Raw genomic sequence first — 25,173 nt, 5'->3', positions numbered from 1 at the left:
CACATTGCCCTTGGTCCCCAACTCCAAATCATCTATGTAAATTGTGAACAATTGTGGGCCCAACACTGATCCCTGAGGGACACCACTAGCTACTGATTGCCAACCAGAGAAACACCCATTTATCCCAACTCTTTGCTTTCTATTAATTAACCAATCCTCTATCCATGCTACTATTTTACCCTTAATGCCATGCATCTTTATCTTATGCAGCAACCTTTTGTGTGGCACCTTGTCAAAGGCTTTCTGGAAATCCAGATATACCACATCCATTGGCTCCCCGTTATCTACTGCATTGGTAATGTCCTCAAAAACTTCCACTAAATTAGTTAGGCACGACCTCCCCTTTATGAACCCATGCTGCATCTGCCCAATGGGACAATTTCCATCCAGATGCCTCGCTATTTCTTCTTTGATGATAGATTCCAGCATCTTCCCTACTACCGAAGTTAAGCTCACTGGCCTATAATAACCCGCTTTCTGCCTACCTCCTTTTTTAAACAGTGGTGTCACGTTTGCTAATTTCCAATCCACCGGGACCACCCCAGAGTCTCGTGAATTTCGGTAAATTATCACTAGTGCATCTGCAATTTGCCTAGCCATCTCTTTTAGCACTCTGGAATGCATTCAATCAGGCCCAGGAGACTTGTCTACCTTTAGCCCCATTAGCTTGTCCATCACTCCCTCCTTAGTGATAACAATCCTCTCAAGGTCCTCACCTGTCATAGCCTCATTTCTATCAGTCACTGGCATGTTATTTGTGTCTTCCACTGTGAAGACCGACCCAAAAAACCTGTTCAGTTCCTCAGCCATTTCCTCATCTCCCATTATTAAATCTCCCTTCTCATCCTCTAAAGGACCAATATTTACCTGAGTCACTCTTTTTTGTTTTATATATTTGTAGAAACTTTTACTGTCTGTTTTTATATTCTGAGCATTCGCATAGATTACTCTCATACTCTATCTTACTCTTCTTTATAGCTTTTTTAGTAGCTTTCTGTTGCCCCCTAAAGATTTCCCAGTCCTCTAGTCTCCCACCAATCTTTGCCACTTTGTATGCTTTTTCCTTCAATTTGATACTCTCCCTTATTTGAAATGAAAAATAAAAATGAAATGAAAATCGTTTATTGTCACAAGTAGGCTTCAAATGAAATTACTGTGAAAAGCCCCTAGTCACCACATTCCGGCGCCTGTTCAGGAAGGCTGGTACGGGAATTGAACCGTGCTGCTGGCCTGCCTTGGTCTGCTTTCAAAGCCAACGATTTAGCCCTGTGCTAAACAGCATCAGATTTCCTCAGATAGCCACGGTCGATTTTCCCTCTTTCTACCGTCCTTCCTTTTTGTTGGTATAAACCTTTGCTGAGCACTGTGAAAAATCGCTTGGAAGGTTCTCCACTGTTCCTCAACTGTTCCACCATAAAGTCTTTGCTCCCAGTCTACTTTAGCTAGCTCTTCTCTCATCCCATTGTAATCTCCTTTGTTTAAGCACAAAACACTAGTGTTTGATTTTACCTTCTCACCCACCATCTGTATTTTCAATTGCATTGGAAGGAGTAATGTGACACGGAATGAAAGGTCTGACACAGGGAAGTTCCGAGGAACGAAGGGACCTTGGCGTGTTTGTCCATGGATCTCTGAAGGCAGAAGGGCAGGTTAATGGGGTGGTGAAAAAGGCACATGGGACACTTGCCTTTATCAATCGAGGCATAGATTACAAAAGCAGGGAGGCCATAGCTGGAGTACTGCGTGCAGTTCTGGTCGCCACATTATAGGAAGGATGTGGAAGCTTTGGAAAGGGCTCAGAGGAGATTTACTAGGATGTTGCCTGGTATGGAGGGAAGGTCTTACGAGGAAATGCTCAGGGACTTGAGGTTGTTTTCGTAGAGAGGAGAAGGCTGAGAGGTCACTTAATAGAGACATATAAGATAGTCAGAGGGTTAGATAGGATGGACAGTGAGAGTCTTTTTCCTCGGATGGTGATGACCAACACGAGGGGACATAGCTTTAAATTGAGGGGTGGTAGATATTGGACAGATGTCAGAGGCAGTTTCTTTACTCAGAGAGTAGTAGGGGTGTGGAACGCCCTGCCTGCAACAGTAGTAGACTCGCCAAATTTAAGGGCATTTAAGTGGTCACTGGATAGACATATGGATGAAAATGGAATAGTGTAGTTCAGATAGGCTTCAGATGGTTTCACAGGTCGGCGCAACATCGGGGGCCGAAGGGCCCGTACTGCGCTGTAATGTTCTATGTTCTATAGGAAGGATATGATTGCACTGGAGGGGGTGCCAAGGAGATTCACCAGGATGTTGCCTGGGATGGAACATTTTAGTTATGAAGAGAGGTTGGATAGGCTTGGGTTGTTTTCTCTGGAGCAAAGACTGAGGGGTGACCTGATCGAGGTGGACAAGATTATGAGGGGCATGGACAGGGTGGATAGGGAGCAGCTGTTCCCCTTACTGAAGGGTCAGTTACGAAGGGGACACAAGTTCAAATGAGGGGCAGGAGGTTTAGGGGAGTTTTGAGGAAATACATTTTTACCCAGAGGGTGGTGACGGTTTGGAAGCTAATATTCCTTAAAATCCTCCAGTTGTCCCAACAGTGTCTCAAAAACGGCAACCTCAGGACTGAGGCCATGCCGGATTCCAGATGTTGCTGGATTTTGGGTCGGGTGGTTTGGGTCAACCCAGCCTTGTTGGGGCAGCACGATGGCACAGTGGCTAGCATTGCTGCCTACTGCGCTGAGGACCTGGGTTTGAATCTCGGCCCTGGGTCACTGTCCGTGTGGAGTTTGCACATTCTCCCCGTGTCTGCGTGGGTTTCACCCCCACAACACAAAGATGTGCAGGATAGGCAGATTGGCCATGCTAAATTGCCCCTTAATTGGAAAAAATAATTGGGCACTCTAAATTTATTTTTTTTAAACCCGGCCTTGTGGAGGCAGAGTGCAGGAATGGACTGACTAGCAAACTGATAACTGGCTCGGCGCCGCACTGCATCAATACAGCACCTAACCAAATCCTCTGGGGAGGCTCATTTGTTTTTACTCAATTCAAATTGACACGTAACAAATTCTGAAATTGCCCAGTTTTGGGACAATTCCAGGTTTTTGACACTGGATAAAAGCAAATTACTGCGGATGCTGGAATCTGAAACCAAAGAGAAAATGCTGGAAAATCTCAGCAAGTCTGGCAGCATCTGTCGGGAGAGAAAAGAGCTAACGCTTCGAGTCCGATGACTCTGTCAAAGCCTTGACAAAGAGTCAGCAGGTTTTAGACAGCTGGATTTGAGATACTGTAACCTATAATATCAAATGTGGTGTTTACCTGGGTGTATTTAGTTGGAATGTGCTGAGGAATGTTGCTGGGTTTGAAACCAGGAGTAACTGGACACACAAGACATTGGTCATTACAATGACAATAGCCTCGGGTGTTTGAACTGCACCTGGCTGCTGTCCTCGTCTTATCTCTGGTTAATTGATGCTTATTACTCTGATGGCGATGGGCAAAGTTGCAGTCAATCACAAGCGCACTCACGCTATGGGCTCCTGTTGGAAGCTGTGCCTTGCGGCCCACTCCCAGGGTCTTCCAGAGACGCCACAGGTGTTTCAGCCTGGAGATGGCCTTATGGAGGGATGCAAGATCTGGTACAGACAGGGTAAGGCTACAATATTACTTAAATTAAACTGCAGGAGAACCAGAATAATTTCAGGGCTTACTCTCGTGTGGAATAAGGTTCCAGAGCAGTCAGTCCCAGCAGCTTGATATTTACTCCGGCTTTGGAATCAGTGACAACAGAAAATTATACGTCACCACCTCGAGAAAATTCTTTGCGCAGAGGATTGTTCTGAGTATGGAGCAGTTCACCACAGGGAGTGGTTGAGGCAGAAACCTTTGTATTTTTCAGGGAAAATGTAGGTTGCTATTTAAGTGAGAGGAAGATATGGTAGCGGGGGGGGGGGGGGGGGGGGGGGGGGGGGGTGGGACGGGTGGGAGAAAGGGGATAGTGGGGTTAGTTTTGGATTTTAATACAGGTCAGTGCAGAGAGCACAGGGCACTGGGAGGAATATTAAATTGACCCAGCAGAAAGAGGTGTCGACTGTAATTCTCATAGAATTCACAGTGCAAAAGGAGGCCATTCAGCCCATCGAGTCTCCACCGGCTCTTGGAAAGAGCACCCTACCCAAGGTCAACAACTCCACCCCATCCCCATAACCCAGTAACCCCACCCAACACTAAGGGCAATTTTGGACACTAAGGGCAATTTATCATGGCCAATCCACCTAACCTGCACATCTTTGGACTGTGGGAGGAAACCGGAGCACCCGGAGGAAACCCACGCACACACGGGGAGGATGTGCAGACTCTGCACAGACAGTGACCGAAGCCGGAATCGAACCTGGGACCCTGGAGCTGTGAAGCGATTGTGCTATCCACAATGCTACCGTGCTGCCCCCATAATAATCCACAGGAGGCAGGAGTCCCGTCACCACACCAATATTTATTGCCAATAACTATATACAAAAGCAGCTCCAAACAGTGCTGCTAGCTGTCCAGTCAACTTAAGACTGGATCACAAAGCCTACACAGGTGCTTATATGCCCCCTCAATGAGCTATCATTGAGGGAGCTCATACTCCAATTGGCCAACCAATAAAGCCAATTGGAGGTCATTACACCGACCATGACTCCCAAGCAATTATTTTATTCATTCATGGGATGTGGGCATCGCTGGCTGGGCCAGCATTTATCGTCCATCCCTAATTGCCCTTGAACTGAGTGACTTGCTCGTCCATTTCAGATGGAAGTAAAGAGTCAACTGCATCGCTATGTAGGCCAGACCGGGTAAGGACAGCAGATTTCCTTCCTGGGCGGACATGAGTGAACCAGAAGGCTTTTTACAACAATAAATGATAGTTTCATGGTCACCATTACTGAGACAAGCTTTAAATTCCAAATTTAATAATTGAATTTAAATTAAATGTCTCAGGGGCATTTGGATTACTAGTGGAGTGATATTGCTACGATGCCACTGTCTCCCCAGCGCTGCACTGTCAGAGGGTCAGTACTGAGGGAGTGCCGCACTGTCAGAGGGTCAGTATTGAGGGAGTGCTGCACTGTCAGAGGGTCAGTACTGAGGGAGAGCCGCACTGTCAGAGGGTCAGTACTGAGGGAGTGCTGCACTGTCAGAGGGTCAGTACTGAGGGAGTGCTGCACTGTCAGAGGGTCAGTACAGAGGGAGTGCTGCACTGTCAGAGGGTCAGTACTGAGGGAGAGCCGCACTGTCAGAGGGTCAGTACTGAGGGAGTGCTGCACTGTCAGAGGGTCAGTACTGAGGGAGTGCTGCACTGTCAGAGGGTCAGTACTGAGGGAGTGCTGCACTGTCAGAGGGTCAGTACTGAGGGAGAGCCGCACTGTCAGAGGGTCAGTACTGAGGGAGTGCTGCACTGTCAGAGGGTCAGTACTGAGGGAGTGCTGCACTGTCAGAGGGTCAGTACTGAGGGAGTGCTGCACTGTCAGAGGGTCAGTACTGAGGGAGTGCTGCACTGTCAGAGGGTCAGTACTGAGGGAGTGCTGCACTGTCAGAGGGTCAGTACTGAGGGAGTGCTGCACTGTCACAGGGTCAGTACTGAGGGAGTGCTGCACTGTCAGAGGGTCAGTACGGAGGGAGTGCTGCACTGTCAGAGGGTCAGTACTGAGGGAGTGCCGCACTGTCAGAGGGTCAGTACTGAGGGAGTGCTGCACTGTCAGAGGGTCAGTACTGAGGGAGTGCCGCACTGTCGGAGGGTCAGTACTGAGGGAGTGCTGCACTGTCAGAGGGTCAGTACTGAGGGAGTGCTGCACTGTCAGAGGGTCAGTACTGAGGGAGTGCCGCACTGTCAGAGGGTCAGTACTGAGGGAGTGCCGCACTGTCAGAGGGTCAGTACTGAGGGAGTGCTTCACTGTCAGAGCGTCAGTACTGAGGTAGTGCTGCACTGTCAGAGGGTCAGTACTGAGGGAGTGCTGCACTGTCAGAGCGTCAGTACTGAGGGAGTGCCGCACTGTCAGAGGGTCAGTACTGAGGGAGTGCCGCACTGTCAGAGGGTCAGTACTGAGGGAGTGCCGCACTGCCCTAGAGGGTCAGTACTGAGGGAGTGCTGCAGTGTTGTCGGTACCATCAGTCAGGGGAGGCATCAAACTGGGATCCCAACAGCCCAGAAGGAGGCCATTTGGCCCACAGTCAGAGATCTGTGTTTTCACATTGTTTCAGGGAATGGGGGTGTCTCTGGGACAGCGTTTGTTGCCTGTTTCTAATTGCCCTCGAACTGAGTGGCTTGCTCGGCTATTTCAGAGGGCATTTTCCGAGTCAAAGACATTGCTGTGGGTCTGGAGTCGCGTGATGCGTGTAGGCCCACACATCCACCCTAGGAATAAAAAGGGGGCATTCACATTGGAGGGAGTGTATTATAGACCCCCCCCCCCACAATAGTCAGCGGACAATAGAGGAGCAGATATGTAGACAATTCACTGAGGTGTGTAAAAACAATAATAGTGTAACTATGTTAGGGGATTTCAACATTCCCAACATTAATTGGGACAGTCACACTGTAAAGGGGTTTAGAGGGAGCAGATTTCTTGAAATGTGTTCAAGAGAGCTTTTTATATCAGCGTGTCGGAGATCCAACAAGGGATTGTGCAATGAAGTGAAAATCGCTTATTGTCACAAGTAGGCTTCAATGAAGTTACTATGAAAAGCCCCTAGTCGCCACATTCCGGCGCCTGTTCGGGGAGGCTGGTATGGGAATTGAACCGTGCTGCTGGCCTGCCTTGGTCTGCTTTCAAAGCCAGTGATTTAGAATGCTGGTTGTGGGGACGAAGCCGGCCACATGTTCGAGGTAGTTCTGTGTGAATTAAGGTCAGAACAGTGGGGGGGGGTCGTTCAAAATGGAATGGACGAGAGTGCAGGTGCAACATGTTCCCTTTAGGGTCAAATGGAGGAGCAAAGTCCAGAGAACCCTGGATGTCTCAAAATATTCGGGACTGGATAAGAAGGAAAAGAGAGACTTTAAACAGGTACAAAGGCAGCAAGTATGCACAGACCCTCATTAAGTATAGAAGGTACAGGGGCAAACTCAAAAGGGGCATGAAAAGCATTGGCAGGTAAGTTCGTGAGAATCCAAAGATATTCCGTAAGTATAGCAAGGGAAAGAGGATTAGCAGGGAAAGATTCAGACCCATTCAGGACCAAGGGGGTAATCTGTGCCTTGAGTTGGGTGGCATTGGTAGAGTGTTGAACAAGAACTTTACATCTGCCGTCACTTTCGAGAAGATGAATATGAGTGCAGAATTCAGACAGATGGACTGTGAGGTTCTTGAGCAGTTTGACATGGGGAGTGAGGAGGTACTGGAGGTTGTGGCAGGTTCAAAAGTGGACAAATCCCCAGGCCCAGATGAGTTGTATCTCAGCTTCTGTGAGAGAGGAGGGAGGACATTACAGGGGTTCTGATTTAAATTTTTAATCCCTCTCTAACCACAGGGAGGTATCAGGGGACAGCAGGACGGCTAATGTGGTTCCACTTTTCAAGAAGGGCATTTGGGATAAACCAGGGAACTACTAATAATAATAATAATCACCTTTTCTTATCACAAGTATGAAGTTACTGTGAAAAGCCCCTAGTCGCCGCACTCCGGCGCCTGTTCGGGGAGGCTGGTACGGGAATTCAACCCGCGCTGCTGGCTTTGTACTGCATCACAAACCAGCTGTCTAGCCCACAGAGCTAAACCAGACCAGTGAGTCTCACGTCAGTGGTCGGGAAACTATTGGAGAAGATTCTGAAGGAGAGAATCTATCTCCACTTGGAGAGGCAAGGTTTGATCAGGGATAGTCAGCATGGCTTTGTCAGAGGGTCATGCCTAACCATAGAATTGTACTGACCACAGCTTGTGTACCTGCTGGAGACCTGTAGACCGGGTAAGGATGACAGATTTCATAGAATCATAGAATTTACAGTGAAGAAGGAGGTCATTCGGCCCATCAAATCTGCACTGGCTCTTGGAAAGAGTACCCTACCTAAGCCCACGCCTCTAGCCTATCCCCGTAACCCAGTAATCCCATCTAACCCTTTGGATTCTGAGGGGCAATTTATCACGGCCAATCCACCTAACCTGCACATCTTTGGACTGTGGGAGGAAACCAGAGCACCCGGAGGAAACCCACGCACACACGGGGAGAACGTGCAGACTCCACACACACTATCCCCAAGGCAGGAATTGAACCCAGGTCCTTGGAGCTGTGAGGCAGCAGTGCTAACCACTGAGCCGCCCTAAAGGACATTAGTGAATCAGACGGATTTTATAACAATCGGCAATGATTTCACAGCCATCATTAAACTTTATTTAGTGGGATTTGAACCTGGGTCCCCAGAGCGTTACCTTGGGTCTCTGGATTACTATTCCAGTGAAACACCATTGCAACAAAAGGGAAGGGCAGGACCTTCAAGGAATACTGGGAATTATGGATGTGTCTGTTCCTTCTCTCCTCAGGTCACCGGTTTGAGGATGTTCCTGGAGTTCGACGACACTTGGTCAAAAGAAGCACAAAAGGAACCGTTGTGCATGTGGGAAAAGACCATTCCGAACCTTTCCCTAAAGCCAAGAAGGCTGATCGGAAACCACACGAGGTACATGTTGATTTTAAGAGTTTCCAAACATAGTCCCCCTTCTCTGCGGGCGTTGACTTGGTGCCAGAGTTACAGGGCTCACCTGAGTGGCTGATGCTTGTGTGTTTGTGATGGTGCGTGTCAGACTTTGGGAGGGGAAGGTCATTGCTGCTGGGCACAGCCCTGCTATCACCCAGACTCCACCCCCCTCCCGTTTTCAACAGAGATTGGCTGAGAGCAGGCAAGAGGTGGGACCCTGGCTGATCATTCCTTCCCTAAACCAAGTGCCCTCCACTGGGGAGCGGCTAACACAGCACTGACCATGGATCAAACCTGGATATCTGCCTAACTGGCTGCTGATCACCTATTCCCTCAACTGACTGATCCAACAGGAGACGGTGAAGAGTTTCACCTGAAGCGGGAGGAGCTGAGGAAGTCATGATGTTTAAGTACATTGTAAGTTTATTGTACAGAGTGAACTTGCGGTAATCTGGAATTCACTTCTTTATATTACAGAGCACTGACCAACAGGCACGCACGTGGATGATTGCAATTCTAGTTTTTAAATTTTCATATCACCAATCAGCCCCTATGGGTTGTACAGGCAGGCAATGCCCTTGACCAGTTGATAGCTGGCTAAAGGGTATATACAGTGCCCTATGTGGGGTGTCATGACCACTGCTGCTTGTGGTGAATGGGACTGGTAAATGGTGGAGTCAGCGCAGACTCACTGTCACTCTAGGATAGTGGGCTGTGTACTTTGGGTGAGATTTTGGTTTCGTGATTCAGGCCCCGAGTGTGCGGTGTCAGGTTGTGGCTTTGTTTTTCTAAGGGGGAAATATTGAATTAACCCGTTGAATATCTAACGGGGGCGTTGTTGAGTTGTGTCTGTTTTTCTAACAGAGAATCTTTGGGTAAATGAAAAAGTGTTTTTAAATCATTCTTTCATGAGAATTGAGCGACGCTAGCATGGACATTGCCCATTTATTGCCCTTCAGAAGATGGTGATGAGCTGCCTTCTTGAACCGCTGCAGTCCATATAGTGTAGGTACACCCTCCGTGCTGTTAGGGAGGAAGGTCCAGGGTTCTGACCCAGTGAAGGAACGGTGATATATTCCCAAGTCAGGGTGGCGAGTGACTTGGAGGGGAACTTTGCAATTGGTCGTGCCCATATGTCTGCTGCTCATGTTCTTCATGGTGGCAGAGATGACGGGTTTGCAAGGCGCTGTCGAAGGAGCCTTGGTGAGTTGCTGCAGTGCATTGTGTCAATGGTACACACGGTTGCCACTGTTTGTCGGTGGTGGAGAGTTTGAATGTTTCAAGTGGTGGATGGGATTCCAATCAAGTGGGCTGCTTTGTCCTGGATGGTGTCAAAAGCCCCGATTGTTGTTGGAACCACATTCAACTAGGCAGTTGACTTGTGCCTTTTAGATGGTGAATAGTCTTTGGGGATTCAGCCGGTGAGTTACTCACCGTAGGATTCCCAGCGTCTGACCTGCTCTTGTAGCCACAGTATTTCTTTTTTTTTTTATAAATTTAGATTAGCCAATTATTTTTTCCAAATAAGGGGCAATTTAGTGTGGCCAATCCACCTACTCTGCACATTTTTGGGTTGTGGGGGCGAAACCCACGCAGACACGGGGAGAATGTGCAAACTCCACACAGACAGTGACCCAGAGCCGGGATCGAACCTGGGACCTCAGCGTCGTGAGGCGGTTGTGCTAACCACTAGGCCACCGTGCTGCCCAGCCACAGTATTTCTAAGGCTAGTCCAGTTAAATCTTTCATCAATGGTAACTCCCCCCCCCCCCGCCCCCGGTTCAATGCCGTGGGCCGATGGTTAGATCAGCTCCTGTTGGAGATGGCCATTGCCTGCCACTTGTGAGGCACGAATGTTTCTTGCCATTTATCATTCCAAGTCTGAACGTTGTTCAAGTTTTGCTGTTTGTGGGCTCAGACTGTCATTCCCAGGAGTTGTGGATGATACTGAAGACTGAAGTCATCAGTGAACATCCCAACATCTGACCTTGGGTGGAGTTAAGGTCATTGATGAAGTAGCTGAAGATGGTTGGGCCTGGGACACTTCCCTGAGGAGCTCCTGCAGTGATGCCCTGGGACTGAGATGTATGGCTTCCGAAATGCAGAACCCATCATCCATGTTGAGTCTGAGTGCTGAGCAATATTTTCAGATTGTGCCTTTGAAGCGAGGTGCTGAATGTTGTGTCATTGTTTCTCACTGTATTTTTATTCAGGTATTTGTCGAACTGAATGAGTTGACAGTGGATAAGAACCATGAGATGCAATGGAAGGAGACAGCCAGGTGGATCAAATTTGAGGAGGATGTGGAAGAGGAAACGGATCGCTGGGGAAAGCCGCATGTGGCTTCGCTCAGCTTCCGAAGTCTGCTGGAGCTTAGGAAGACACTGGCACATGGTAAATATCCCGGGTTCATTCAATTCAATGGCAATTAAAACGGTGACTTCAGGTGCTGATAAACTGCATCTGACGTATTTGTGGCACTCAGCTGGAGAATTTATCACATTGTTTTGAGTTGTTATGGCATTGGGATTATTGATGAAATTGTGCATTTAATGCCCAGACGGTAAGATCAAAAAAATCCTTTGCTAAACTTCTCGACCGATCTCTCCTTTAAGACTTTCTCTAAATCCCTCCTTTGTGACCGAGTGTGAAGTGCATTGGGTTACTTTATTATGTTAAAGACACAATATAATTATGTGTTTCTGTTGTCCCATAGTGAAACAATTTGCACACAGGCCCAGCATTTGTTGTGTTTTTCAGGCTGAGGTCACAGTGTCAGATACTGTGTGGTATCTGTGTGAGCTGAATCTTCAAAACAGGACAGCATTGCAGTTCAACCTGTTCTTGCCCACATGCAGGAACCTGCCAGCGGGATCACAGGGCCACAGTTAGGAGCGGGATCCCTGGCCTATTTATGTTTTTATACATTTGCATTTGTGGGCACAGCTGAGCAGGTTTTCTGCCCAACCCTAACTGTCCTTGACAATCTGGAGGTCAACTGCTGCCGCCTTGAATACAACTGAGTGGCTTCCTCGGCCGTTTCCCAGGTCAGCCACATTGCTACATGTCTGCAGTTACAGGTAGACCAGACCAGGTAAGGATGGCAGATTTCCCCCCCACTACAGGACATGAGTGAGCCAGATGGGCTTTTACAATAATCCGGTAGTTTCATGGTCATCATTATTGAGGCTAGCTTCAATGGGAAGTAAACCCATACCTCTAGATTATTATTGTGGACCCCTGGGTTACTGCCCCAGGAACATAACCATGATTTTGCCTTCCTAGCCCAGGAACACTCTCAAACATCTCTGGGTTACAATCACCGAGCTCAGAACAGACCAAGAATCAAGCTTATCAATTCCTAGCTTGTGTACCCAAGTACCGCGATGGGCCTGCTGGGGATGTTCTGCTGGGGGTATTTGAACTAATTGCCTGCACTGATCGAGCTCCCTCTTCTTTGTGCAGGCACGGTCCTGTTAGACTTAGACCAGAAAAGCTTGCCGGGGATTGCACATCAAGTGGTCGAACAGATGATCATTTCGGACCAGATCAAGGCTGAAGATCGAGCCAACGTGCTGAGGGCACTGCTCCTCAAACACAGGTAGGGTGAGTGAAAGAGGTCATAGTCAGAGAGTTTTACAGCACAGAAAGAGGCCATTCAGCTCATCGTGTCTGCGTCGGTCATCAAGCACCTATCTCCAGCAATTGGTCCACAGTCTTGTTTGCTAGGGCGTTTCAAATGGTCAACTAAATGCTCGAAAATGTCACTATCGTCCCTGCTTCCACCACCTCCTCCGGCAGCGAGTTCCAGGCACCCACTACCCTCTGTGTAAAAAAACTTACCTCGTACATCTCCTCTAAACCTTGCCCCTCGCACCTTAAACCTATCCCCCCTAGTAATTGACCCCTCTACCCTGGGGAAAAGCCTCTGACTGTCCATTCTGTCTATGCCCCTCCTAATTTTGTAGACCTCTATCATGTCGCCCCTCAACCTCCGTCGTTCCAGTGAGAACAAACCAAGTTTATTCAACCTCTCCTCATAGCTAATGCCCTCCATACCAGGGAACATCCTGGTAAATCTCTTCTGCACCCTCTCTAAAGCCTCCACATCCTTCTGGTAGTGTGGCGACCAGAATTGAACACTATACCCCAAGTGTGGCCTAACTAAGGTTCTATACAGCTGCAACATAACTTGCCAATTCGTATACTCAATGCCCCGGCCAATGAAGGCAAGCATGCCGTATGCCTTCTTGACTACCTTCTCCAGCTGTGTTGCCCCTTTCAGTGACCTGTGGACCTGTACACCTAGATCTCTCTGACTGTTGACGGTTCTACCATTCACTGTATATTCCCTACCTGTTATGTTCTGTAGAATCTTTCACAAGCTCAGGATGCCTCAATATACTTAAAGGCCAATTTAAGACCTTTTGGCAGTGTAGCACTGTTGTAATGTAGATGTCCTTTCAAACTGACCTCTGATCAAGCTTATAGTCATCTGGCCTTAATATAATCTTTGGGCAGAATGGCCTGTTTCTGTCTGATAAACCCGGGCAGGATGGCCTGTTTCTGTCTGATAAACCCGGGCAGGATGGCCTGTTTCTGTCTGATAAACCTGGGCAGAATGGCCTTTTTCTGCCCAATAAACCTGGGCAGAATGGCCTGTTTCTGCCCAATAAACCTGGGCAGAATGGCCTGTTTCTACCCAATAAACCTGGGCAGAATGGCCTGTTCTGCCCAATAAACCTGGGCAGAATGGCCTGTTTCTGCCCAATAAACCTGGGCAGGATGGCCTGTTTCTGCCCAATAAACCTGGGCAGAATGGCCTGTTTCTGTTGATAAACCTGGGCAGAATGGCCTGTTTCTGCCCAATAAACCTGGGCAGGATGGCCTGTTTCTGGCTGATAAACCTGGGCAGGATGGCCTGTTTCTGCCCAATAAACCTGGGCAGAATGGCCTGTTTCTGTCTGATAAACCTGGGCAGGGTGGCCTGTTTCTGTCTGATAAACCTGGGCAGAATGGCCTGTTTCTGTCTGATAAACCTGGGCAGGATGGCCTGTTTCTGTCTGATAAACCTGGGCAGGATGGCCTGTATCTGTCTGATAAACCTGGGCAGAATGGCCTGTTTCTGTTGATAAACCTGGGCAGGATGGCCTGTTTCTGCCCAATAAACCTGGGCAGAATGGCCTGTTTCTGCCCAATAAACCTGGGCAGAATGGCCTGTTTCTGTCTGATAAACCTGGGCAGAATGGCCTGTTTCTGTTGATAAACCTGGGCAGGATGGCCTGTTTCTGCCCAATAAACCTGGGCAGAATGGCCTGTTTCTGCCCAATAAACCTGGGCAGAATGGCCTGTTTCTGTCTGATAAACCTGGGCAGGATTACCTGTTTCTGCCCGATAAACCTGGGCAGAATGGCCTGTTTCTGTTGATAAACCTGGGCAGAATGGCCTGTTTCTGTCCAATAAACCTGGGCAGAATGGCCTGTTTCTGTTGATAAACCTGGGCAGAATTGCCTGTTTCTGCCCAATAAACCTGGGCAGAATGGCCTGTTTCTGTCTGATAAACCTGGGCAGGATGGCCTGTTTCTGCCCGATAAACCTGGGCAGAATGGCCTGTTTCTGCCCGATAAACCTGGGCAGAATGGCCTGTTTCTGTTGATAAACCTGGGCAGAATGGCCTGTTTCTGTCCAATAAACCTGGGCAGAATGGCCTGTTTCTGTTGATAAACCTGGGCAGAATTGCCTGTTTCTGCCCGATAAACCTGGGCAGAATGGCCTGTTTCTGTTGATAAACCTGGGCAGAATGGCCTGTTTCTGTTGATAAACCTGGGCAGAATGGCCTGTTTCTGTCCAATAAACCTGGGCAGAATGGCCTGTTTCTGTTGATAAACCTGGGCAGGATGGCCTGTTTCTGTTGATAAACCTGGGCAGGATGGCCTGTTTCTGTCTGATAAACCTGGGCAGAATGGCCTGTTTCTGTCCAATAAACCTGGGAAGAATGGCCTGTTTCTGTTGATAAACCTGGGCAGGATGGACTATTTCTGCCCAGTGAAATCCCACCTAAGGAATACAAGGTGTTGAGCTGAGGGTTGGGATGCCTTTCTAACAGTGACACTATGTTTACACCCCCTGTGCTGTGCGGAATGAGTCCGCATCAGAACCTGGTTGTGGCGGTGATCTGCTCTTAACCATCAACGGGGAGAGCAAACTGTCCTGCCAGAAAGGGCAGGAGGGTGGGGCGGCAGGGGTGAGAGGGAAGGAAACAGAATGAAAAGCCAAACTCTCCTCTTTGTTGATTTCAAAGCCACCCCAACAAGGAGAAAGACTTCACGTTTTCACGCAACATCTCCACGTCAAGCCTGGGATCGCTCATGTCTCACCATCACAGCCAGAACCACATCGCTCCGACCTCTGACCCGTCTGTCACCCAGCCACTGATGGAGGAGAATCCCGACAACGAGGTCAAAGTGACCGTCGACAGTGGCGAGGTCAGTCGGGTTTAGGGATTCTCATTGTTTGCTGTGTTCAGTACAGGTTTGAGCTCAGTTCCTGAAACCACAGAGACTTGAGGAGCATTCATTGGGCCGTCGGATACGAGCTGGTGTGGCCCTGAGCAAAACGTCAGTTCTTGCCTTTGTGCTCAGTTCAACGACTTGGAGGTTGATGGAAGGTCACATTGATCCTGTCCACTCCTGAACAGAGGCGATTTCCAAGGATGTTGCCAGAAATTGAAAATTTTAGATGTTGTGAAAAAACTGGATAGGATGGGATGGAGAAGGCTAAAGGGAGATTTAATTAAGATATCTCGACAGAATTGATATGCAGGATCAATTTCTCTTGGGAGAGGGGTCCAGGAGCATGGATTTATTTTAATTGGTAGTAAATTTAGAGAGGCATAGCAGATTAATTTTTTCCAGCCAGAATTTGGACACCACCTCTTGGAGAAGAACTTGGATTGGTAAGGAAAATATTCAGGTGTCCTGAGGGCCAAAGGCATAGATAGGACCTAGAGAGTTAATCCCTGCTGAGGGAGTATGAGAAACTAGGGGCTAAATTAAAGAGCAGAACTGCAAATATAATCTTTAGATTACTATGTGAGCAAATTGGCGAAGAGTAAAAAGATCAGAGAGTTGAATGTATGGCTCAAAGACTGGTGGAAGCTGAAATATCTGGTGGTGGATAAATCACCTGGAACAGATAGACTACACCCCAGGGTTCCAAAAGAGACAGCTGAGGTGATTGTGGAGGCATTGGTGATGATTTTTCAGGAATCACTGGAGGGAGGGAGGGTCCCAGGGGACTGGAAAGTGGCTGATGTAACACCCGTTTTAATTTTCGATTTTAAATTTAAAGTACCCAATTCTTTTGTTTCAATTAAGGGGCAATTTAGCATGGCCAATCCACCTAGCTTGCACATCTTTGGGTTGTGGGGGTGAAGCCCATGCAGACACGGGGAGAATGTGCAAATACAGACAGTGACTCGAGGCCAAGATCAAACCCGGGTCCTCGGCATCGTGAGGCAGCAGTGCTAACCACTCTGTTTAGGAGGGAGGCAGAACTTGGGAAATTATGGGTCGGTTAGCCTGACTTCGGTCGTTGGTAAGATTTTAGAATCCATTTTCAGGATGAGATTGCGGAGTACTTGGAAGTGCATGGTAAAATAGGACTGAGTCAGCATGGCTTTTTCAAAGGGAGGTCGTGTCTGACAAATCTGTTAGAGTTCTTTGAGAAGGTACCAAGGAAGTTAGACAAAGGAGAACCAGTGGCCGTGATTTATTTAGAGTCCCAGAAGGCCTTTGACAAGGTGCCGCATAGGAGACTGTTAAATAAGTTAAGAGCCCATGGTGTTCAGGGTAAGATCCTGGCATGGATAGAAGATTGGCTGACTGGCAGAAGGCAGAGAGTGGGGATAAAGGGGTCTTTTTCAGGATGGCAGCCGGTGACTAGTGGTGTGCCTCAGGGGTCTGTGCTGGGACCACAACTTTTCACAATATACATTAATGGTCTGGAAGAAGGGGTGGCACGTGGCACAATGGTTAGCAATGCTGCCTACGACCCTGAGGACCCGGGTTCGAATCCCGGCCCCGGGTCACTGTCCGTGTGGAGTTTGCACATTCTCCCCATCTCTGCATGGGTTTCACCCCCACAACCTAAAGGTGTGCAGGCTAGGTGGATTGGCCACACTAAATTGCCCCTTAATTGTAAAAAAATAATTCGGTACTCTAAATTTATTTTTTAAAATGATCTGGAAAAAGGAACAAAGGGCCCTATTGCAGATGATACAAAGATCTGTCGAGGGACAGGCAGTATTGAGGAAGCAAGGGGGCTGCAGAAGGATTTGGACAAGCTAGGAGAGTTGGCAACGAAATGTCAAATGAAATATAATGTGGAAAAGTGTGAGGTTATGCACTTTGGAAGGAGGAATTTAGGCAGAGACTATTTTCTTAATGGGGAAATGCTTCGGAAAGCAGAAGCACAAAGGGACTTGGGAGTCCTTGTTCACGATTGTCTTGGGGTTAACGTGCAGGTTCAGTCAGCAGTTAGGAAGGCAAATGCAATGTTAACATTCATGTCAAGAGGGCTAGAATACAAAACCAGGGATGTACAGCTTTTTATTAGTTCATGGCATATGGACGTCGCAGGCTGTGCCATCATTTATTGCCCATCCCTATTCGCCCCTGAGGGGACAGTTAGGAGTCACCACATTGCTGTGGGTCTGGAGTCACATGTAGGCCAGACCGGGTAAGGACGGCAGATTTCCTTCCCTAAAGGACATTGGTGAACCAGATGGGTTTTTACCACAATCGACAATGGTTTCATGGGCATCATTAGACTTTTAATTCCAGATTTTATTGAATTCAAATTTCACCACCTACCCAGGTGGGATTCGAACCTGGGTCCCAGAGCTTTACTCCGAGTCTCTGGATTACTAATCCAGTGACAATACCACTACGCCCCCGCCTCCCCGGGTAGCAAAAAAGAAAAAAAAACCGGGGTGTTACATTAACCATTTTCTAAAACAGCTGAGGCTGTGTACGGCTCTGGTCAGACCCCATTTGGAGTATCGTGAGCAGTTTTGGGCCCCGTATCTAAGGAAGGATGTGCTGGTCTTGGAAAGGGTCCAGAGGAGGTTCACAAGAATGATCCCTGGAATGAAGAGCTTGTCATATGAGGAACGGTTAGGACTCTGGGTCATGGGCAGCACGGTGGCCTAGTGGTTAGCACAACCGCCTCACGGCGCTGAGGTCCCAGGTTCGATCCCGGCTCTGGGTCACTGTCCGTGTGGAGTTTGCGCATTCTCCCCGTGTCTGCGTGGGTTTCACCCCCACGGCCCAAAAAAAATGTGCAGAGTAGGTGGATTGGCCACACTAAATTGCCCCTTAATTGGAAAAAAAAATAATTGGGTAATCTAAATTTATTTTAAAAAAAGGACTCTGGGTCTGTACTTGTTGGAGTTTAGAAGGATGAGGGGGGATCTTATTGAAACCTACAGAAAACTGAGAGTGGACGTGGAGAAAAAAAGCCAATGACTGCGGATGCTGGAATCTGAAACAAAAACAATATACTGGACAATGGCAGCCCAAAAGGCTTTAACAAAGAGTCATCTAGACTCGAAACATTAGCTCGCTTCTTTATCCACAGCTGCTGTCAGATCTGCTGAGATTGTCCAGTATTTTCTGTTTTCTGGACGTGGAGAGGATGTTTCCACGAGTAGGAGAGACGAGAACCAGAGGACACAATCTTAGACTAAAGGGACGATCCTTTAAAACAGAGATGAGGAATTTCTTCAGCCAGAGGGTGGTGAAGCTGTAGAACTCTTTGCCACAGAAGGCTGTGGAGGCCAAATCACTGAGTGTCTTTAAGACAGAGATAGATAAGTTCTCGATTAATAAGGGGATCAGGGATTATGGGGAGAAGGCAGGAGAATGGGGATGAGAAACATATCAGCCATGATTGAATGGTGGAGCAGACTCAATGGGCTGAGTGGTCCAATTCTGCTGCTGTGTCTTATGGTCTTAAATGGGTTTTGTTTCATGGGGTACTAGCACCATACTGGGGTGAGAGCTGTACCGCTGGGGTAGGCTTCACCTGAACTGTACTGGGACCGATGTCCTGGCAAGGCACGGACCTGGGACCGTGCAGAGGTCTTTAAATTAAATATTGTGGGGGTTTGGAATGTTAAAGACAAAGGACAAAGCAATAGAGCAGGATAGTGATACGGATAATGGCAACCAGAGTTTGACAGGAAGGGCAAAGCAAACAAGCAAAAGGGTGCATCAGCAAATATGGTCAGAGCAGTAAAAATGCCTTTAAACTAACAGAGGGAGGAGGGTTCAGGTGAAGGGAGATTTAGAAATGAAAAGTTTTAAAAAATAAACTTAGACCCAATTATTTCTTTCCAATTCAGAGGCAATTTATTGTGGCCTATTCACCTAACCTGCACGTCTTTTGGGTTGTGGGCGTGAGACCCACACAGACACGTGGAGAATGTGCAAACTCCACAGGGGCAATGGCATTGGGAAATAGTGATCATAATATAATTGAATTCCACATTTACTTTGAAAATGACATTTTTCAATCACAACAGAAGTTTAAAATTTAAACAAAGCCAATTACATAGGGATGAGAGGATAGCTAGCTATGGTTATTATGGTAAATAGACTGAAAAATATGGTGGCATATAAATATTGGGAAACAAGTAAGAAACAATTCAAAATGTTCAACTAAAATATTTTCCACCGAAAAACAAAAAGTCAGCCTAAAAGATCTATCCGTGGCTTATTAAGTATTAGATTAAAGGAAGAGGTTGAAAAAAATGAAAATGAAAATCGCTTATTGTCACAAGTAGGCTTCAAATGAAGTCACTGTGAAAAGCCCCTAGTCGCCACATTGCGGCGCCTGTTCGGGGAGGCTGGTACGGGAATTGAACCGTGCTGCTGGCCTGCCTTGGTCTGCTTTAAAAGCCAGCGATTTAGCCCAGTGTGCTAAACCAACCCCTGGTTTATGATATTGAAAAGAATATTACTAAGTCTGAGGATTTGGAGTTTTTTAGAAACTAGTAAAGGGCCACCAAAAAGTTGATAAAAAGGGAAAAAGTAAAACTAGCCACAAGTGCAAAAACAGATTGTAAGAGCATTTACAAGGAGATGTAGAGAATAGGTCAAGTCAACATTGGTCCCGTTGAAGCACAGTCAGGAGAAATCAGCCTATCGCCATAACCCCACCTAACCTGTATATCTTTGGACTGTGGGAGGAAACCGGAGCAAACACGGGGAGAAAGTTCCAACTCCACACAATGTTACCCGAGGCCGGAATTGAACCCAGGAGCTTGGCACTGTGAGGCTGCAGTGCACTGTGCCACCGTGCTACCCCTTTCTTGTTTAATTCACCATCCAAGGGTAGACCTACTGTTGGGAAGTTAATATAGGAGGTGGTGTATTGGTGATTTGTTATGACAGAGACATTGAACACCAGTTCCACACCAGATACAGAGGGTAACATAAGGGCCAATAAGAGTAAGGAAATTAAGGTAATAAATAACAGCAGAGAACAAGTACTGGAGAAACTTAAGAGACTGAAATCTGATCGCCCAAGTCGTTTACTCATTGCAGTTTTGACGAATCAGAGACAACTTTATTGAGACATATCGGATTCTCAGGGGTTTGACAGGGTCGATGCTGAGAGGATGCTTCCTCTGGTGGGAGAGTCTAGGACCAGAGGGCAGAATCTGAGAGTAAGGTGGCGTCCATTAGAGACAGAGATGAGGAGGAATTTCTTCTCTCAGAGCGTAGTGAATCTGTGGAATTCTTTACCACAGAAAGCTACAGAGGCTGGCTCCTTCAGTATGTTCAAGGCTGAGATAGATTTTTATTCAGTGAGAGAATCAAGGCACAAAATTGGAGTTGAGAATTATCGTTTCAGATCAGTCGTGATCTCATTCAATGGTGGAGCAAAGATAGCCACAGAGATAGTGACTAGAATTTCCAAAATATAACATTACTATTCAAGAAAAGAGGGAGGGAAGAGGTTTTTGGGGGAGACCACATCTGGAATATTGTGTGCTGTTTTAGTCTCCGTATTTAAGAAAGAATATACTCACATTGCAGATATACTCACATTGCAGATATACTCACATTGCAGATATACTCACATTGCAGATATACTCACATTGCCCATATACTCACATTGCAGATATACTCACATTGCAGATATACTCACATTGCAGATATACTCACGTTGCCCATATACTCACATTGCAGATATACTCACGTTGCAGATATACTCACGTTGCAGATATACTCACGTTGCAGATATACTCACGTTGCAGATATACTCACATTGCAGATATACTCACGTTGCAGATATACTCACGTTGCAGATATACTCACGTTGCAGATATACTCACATTGCAGATATACTCACATTGCAGATATACTCACGTTGCAGATAGACTCACGTTGCAGATATACTCACGTTGCAGATATACTCACGTTGCAGATATACTCACGTTGCAGATATACTCACATTGCAGATATACTCACATTGCAGATATACTCACATTGCAGATATACTCACGTTGCAGATATACTCACGTTGCAGATATACTCGCGTTGCAGATATACTCGCGTTGCAGATATACTCACGTTGCAGATAGACTCACATTGCAGATATACTCACGTTGCAGATATACTCACGTTGCAGATATACTCACATTGCCCATATACTCACGTTGCAGATATACTCACATTGCCCATATACTCACGTTGCAGATAGACTCACATTGCAGATATACTCACATTGCAGATATACTCACATTGCCCATATACTCACGTTGCAGATAGACTCACATTGCAGATATACTCACATTGCAGATATACTCACATTGCAGATATACTCACATTGCAGATATACTCACGTTGCAGATATACTCACGTTGCAGATATACTCACATTGCAGGTATACTCACATTGCAGATAGACTCACATTGCAGATATACTCACGTTGCAGATATACTCACGTTGCAGATATACTCACGTTGCAGATATACTCACGTTGCAGATATACTCACATTGCAGATATACTCACATTGCAGATATACTCACGTTGCAGATATACTCACGTTGCAGATATACTCACATTGCAGGTATACTCACATTGCAGATAGACTCACATTGCAGATATACTCACGTTGCAGATATACTCACGTTGCAGATATACTCACGTTGCAGATATACTCACATTGCAGGTATACTCACATTGCAGATATACTCACATTGCAGATATACTCACATTGCAGGTATACTCACGTTGCAGATATACTCACGTTGCAGGTGGTACAGCGAAGGTTCACTCAATTGGTCCTTGAGGTCGGGGTTTTTGGTGTTTGGAAGATTGAGAGGTGATCCCATTGAAACATATAAGATTCGGAAAGGGGCTTGATTGTGTGGATATTGAAAAATTGTTTCCCCCTGACTGGGCAGCCCAGAGGAAAGGGGGTACATTCTCAGAATAACGGGCCAATCGTATAGGGCTGAGATGAGAAATTTATTAACATTTTATTATTGTCACAAGTAGGCTTACATTAACACTACAATGAAGTTACTGTGAAAATCCTCTAGTCTCCATATTCCAGCGCCTGTTCAGGTACACAGAGGGAGAATTCAGAATGTCCAATTCACCTAACAGCACGTCTTTGGGGACTTGTGGGAAAAACCGGAGCACCCGGAGGAAACCCACGCAGACACGGGGAGAACGTGCAGACAGTGACTCCAGCTGGGAAACACACCCGGGTCCTCGGCGCTGTGAAGCAACAGTGCTAACCACAGTACTGCCGTGCCGTCAATGTATTCACCGAAAGGGTTGCAATTCTTTGGAACCTCATCCCCAGAGGGGTTTGGATGCTCCATCATTAAATATATTTCAGGTTGATATTGACAGAGTTTTGGTGTCTCAGGGAATTGAGGCATGTGGGGAGCAGGTGGGAAAGTTGAGTTGAAGCTTAAAGTCAGCCATAATCGTATTGAATGGTGAAACAGGCTCAATGGGCCATGTGTTCTATTCCTGTTTCTTATGGTCACTCTCTATCTCCCTGTCCCCCTCTCTCCTTACCCTGTAACTGGTCTCCCTATCTGTGTCTCCCACAATAAATGCCACTGACTCTCTTCCACTCTGTCTCGCTTTTAAGCGTTCTCTCTTTCTCCCTCCATCTGTCTCTCCTCTCTCTATCCCCTCTCTTTCTCCCTCCCCTCTCACATCCCTCTCTTTCTCTCCCCTCTCTTTCTCTCTCCTCTCTCTCTTCCCTTTCTTTCTCTCTCCCCTCTCTTTCTCTCTCCTCTCTATCTTCCCTCTCTTTCTCTCTCCCCTCTCTTTCTCTCTCCTCTCTATCTTCCCTCTCTTTCTCTCTCCCCTCTCTTTCTCTCTTCTCTCTCTCTTTCTTTCTTCCCTCTTTTCTCTCTTCCCTCTCTTTCTCTCTCCTCTCTCTCTTCCCTCTCTTTCTCTCTACCCTCTCTTTCTCGCTTCCCTCTCTTTCTCTCCCCCTCTCTTTCTCTCTCCCCTCTCTTCCCTCTCTTTTTCTCTACCCTCTCTTTCTCTCTCCCCTCTCTTTCTCTCCTCTCTCTTTCTTTCTCCCCTCTCTTTCTCTCTCCTCTCTCTCTCCCCTCTCTTTCTCTCTTCCCTCTCTTTCTCTCTACCCTCTCTTTCTCTCTCCCCTCTCTCTTTCTCTCTCCCCTCTCTCCCCTCTCTCTTTCTCTCTTCTCTCTCTTTCTCTCTCCTCTCTCTTCCCTCTCTCTCCCCTCTCTCCCCTCTTCTCTCTTCCCTCTCTTTCTCTTTCCCCCTCTTTCTCTTTCCCCTCTCTTTCTCTCTCCCCTCTTCTCCCCTCTCTCTTTCTCTCTCCCCTCTCTTTCTCTCTCCCCTCTCTTTCTCTCTCCTCTCTCTTCCCTCTCTCTGTCCCCCTCGTTCTCTCTACCCTCTCTCTCTTCCCTCTCTTTCTCTTTCCCTCTCTTTCTCTCTCCCCTCTCTTTCTCCCCTCTCTCTTTCTCTCTCCCTCTCTCTTCTCTCTCTCTCCTCCCCTCTCTTTCTCTCTTCCCTCTCTTTCTCTCTACCCTCTTTCTTTCTCCCCTCTCTTTCTCTCTCCTTCTCTCTCCCCTCTCTTTCTCTCTTCCCTCTCTGTCTCTCTACCCTCTCTTTCTCTCTCCTCTCTCTTTCTCTCTCCCCTCTCTTTCTCTCTCCTCTCTCTTCCCTCTCTCTCTCCCCTCTCTTTCTCTCTTCCCTCTCTTTCTCTCTTCCCTCTCTTTCTCTTTCCCCTCTCTTTCTCTTTCCCCTCTCTTTCTCTCTTCCCTCTCTCTCTCTCCCCTCTCTCTTTCTCTCTCCCCTCTCTTTCTCTCTTCCCTCTCTTTCTCTCTTCCCTCTCTTTCTCTCTCCCCTCTCTTTCTCTCTCTCTCCTCTCCTGATAACTTGTCAGATTCTGTCTAAAACAGGTTTTTCCACTCTCAAAAAAGGAATGTCCAATCTCCGTACCTCATCTCGGCAGCAAGCTTTCTCTCCTCTTCTGTGGATCCTGATAACATTTTGAGGTTCTCTCACTGTCTCTGCCCTCCCGCCCTTCAATCTGTTTCAGCTGATAACCTGACAAGACTCTGCCTGTAACCTGTTTCTCCGCCTCTTACAGAAAGAATCTCCACTATCTGCAGAGATGACCAGATCAAGGTCAAAGCACGAACTCAAGCTCCTGGAGAAAATCCCATTCAATGCAGAGGCCACAGTTGTACTCGTAGGTATGAGACACGCTTACATTCTTGTTTCCATTTGGTTTTTTTTAAAAACATACTTTTAAAAAAAATTTGTGTATTCAATTATTTATTTTTCCAATTAAGGGGCAATTTAGCGTGGCCAATCCACCTATCCTGCCCATCTTTGGGCTGTGGGGGTGAAACCCACGCAGACACGGGGAGAATGTGCAAACTCCACACAGACAGTGACTCAGGGCAGGGATTCAAACCCGGGTCCTCAGCGCCATGAGACAACAGTGCTAACCATTGTGTCACGTGCTGCCCCTCATTTCCATTTGTAACTATCTCCTTGGTTCAAACGCTGACTGAAATGCTGGCTTTTTTCAGCAACTGGGGCTCCTTGTTTTTAGTAATTACCTCTTGCTTGGAGCCACTCTGACAGTTAAAACCACCTGTCACACCCCTGATCATCATAAACATGCAATTTATGGAGGCCGCTTTAGCTCAGTGGGCTAGACAGCTGATTCTTGATGCAGAGCGAGGCCAGCAGCGTGGGTTCAATCCCCGTACCGGCTGAGGTTATTCTTCTCAACTTTGACCCTGGCCTGAGGAGTGCTGACCCTCAGGTTAAATCACCACCAGTCAGCTCTCCCCCAGCAGCCTGTGGTCATCTGGGGCTACGGCGACTTTATCTTTACAAACATACAACCTTCGGTCTCCTAATTTGAAAAAAAAGGAGATAATTGCGTGGGAAACAGATCAGAAAAATTTCACG

General features: G+C 47.2%; 1 protein-coding gene across 1 annotated transcript in view; it reads left to right on the top strand.

The window, feature by feature from the left end:
- The window catches only part of LOC119972894 (anion exchange protein 2-like), a 37,757-nt gene extending 12,843 nt beyond the window's left edge, over nucleotides 1–24,914 (top strand). Inside the window, exons 2-7 of the mRNA XM_038810438.1 lie at nucleotides 8,519–8,655; nucleotides 10,887–11,067; nucleotides 12,139–12,274; nucleotides 14,975–15,158; nucleotides 24,338–24,477; nucleotides 24,809–24,914. Of these exons, the coding sequence (XP_038666366.1) occupies nucleotides 8,519–8,655; nucleotides 10,887–11,067; nucleotides 12,139–12,274; nucleotides 14,975–15,158; nucleotides 24,338–24,477; nucleotides 24,809–24,914 (884 nt within the window). The remainder of the gene's footprint in view (nucleotides 1–8,518; nucleotides 8,656–10,886; nucleotides 11,068–12,138; nucleotides 12,275–14,974; nucleotides 15,159–24,337; nucleotides 24,478–24,808) is intronic.
- The last annotated feature ends 259 nt before the right edge of the window (nucleotides 24,915–25,173 follow it).

The sequence above is a fragment of the Scyliorhinus canicula genome, chromosome 10 (assembly GCF_902713615.1).
Source record: "Scyliorhinus canicula chromosome 10, sScyCan1.1, whole genome shotgun sequence".
Classification (NCBI taxonomy): domain Eukaryota; kingdom Metazoa; phylum Chordata; class Chondrichthyes; order Carcharhiniformes; family Scyliorhinidae; genus Scyliorhinus; species Scyliorhinus canicula.
Note: the sequence above shows the minus strand (reverse complement) of the source record. Positions and strands in the feature narration are given on the sequence as shown.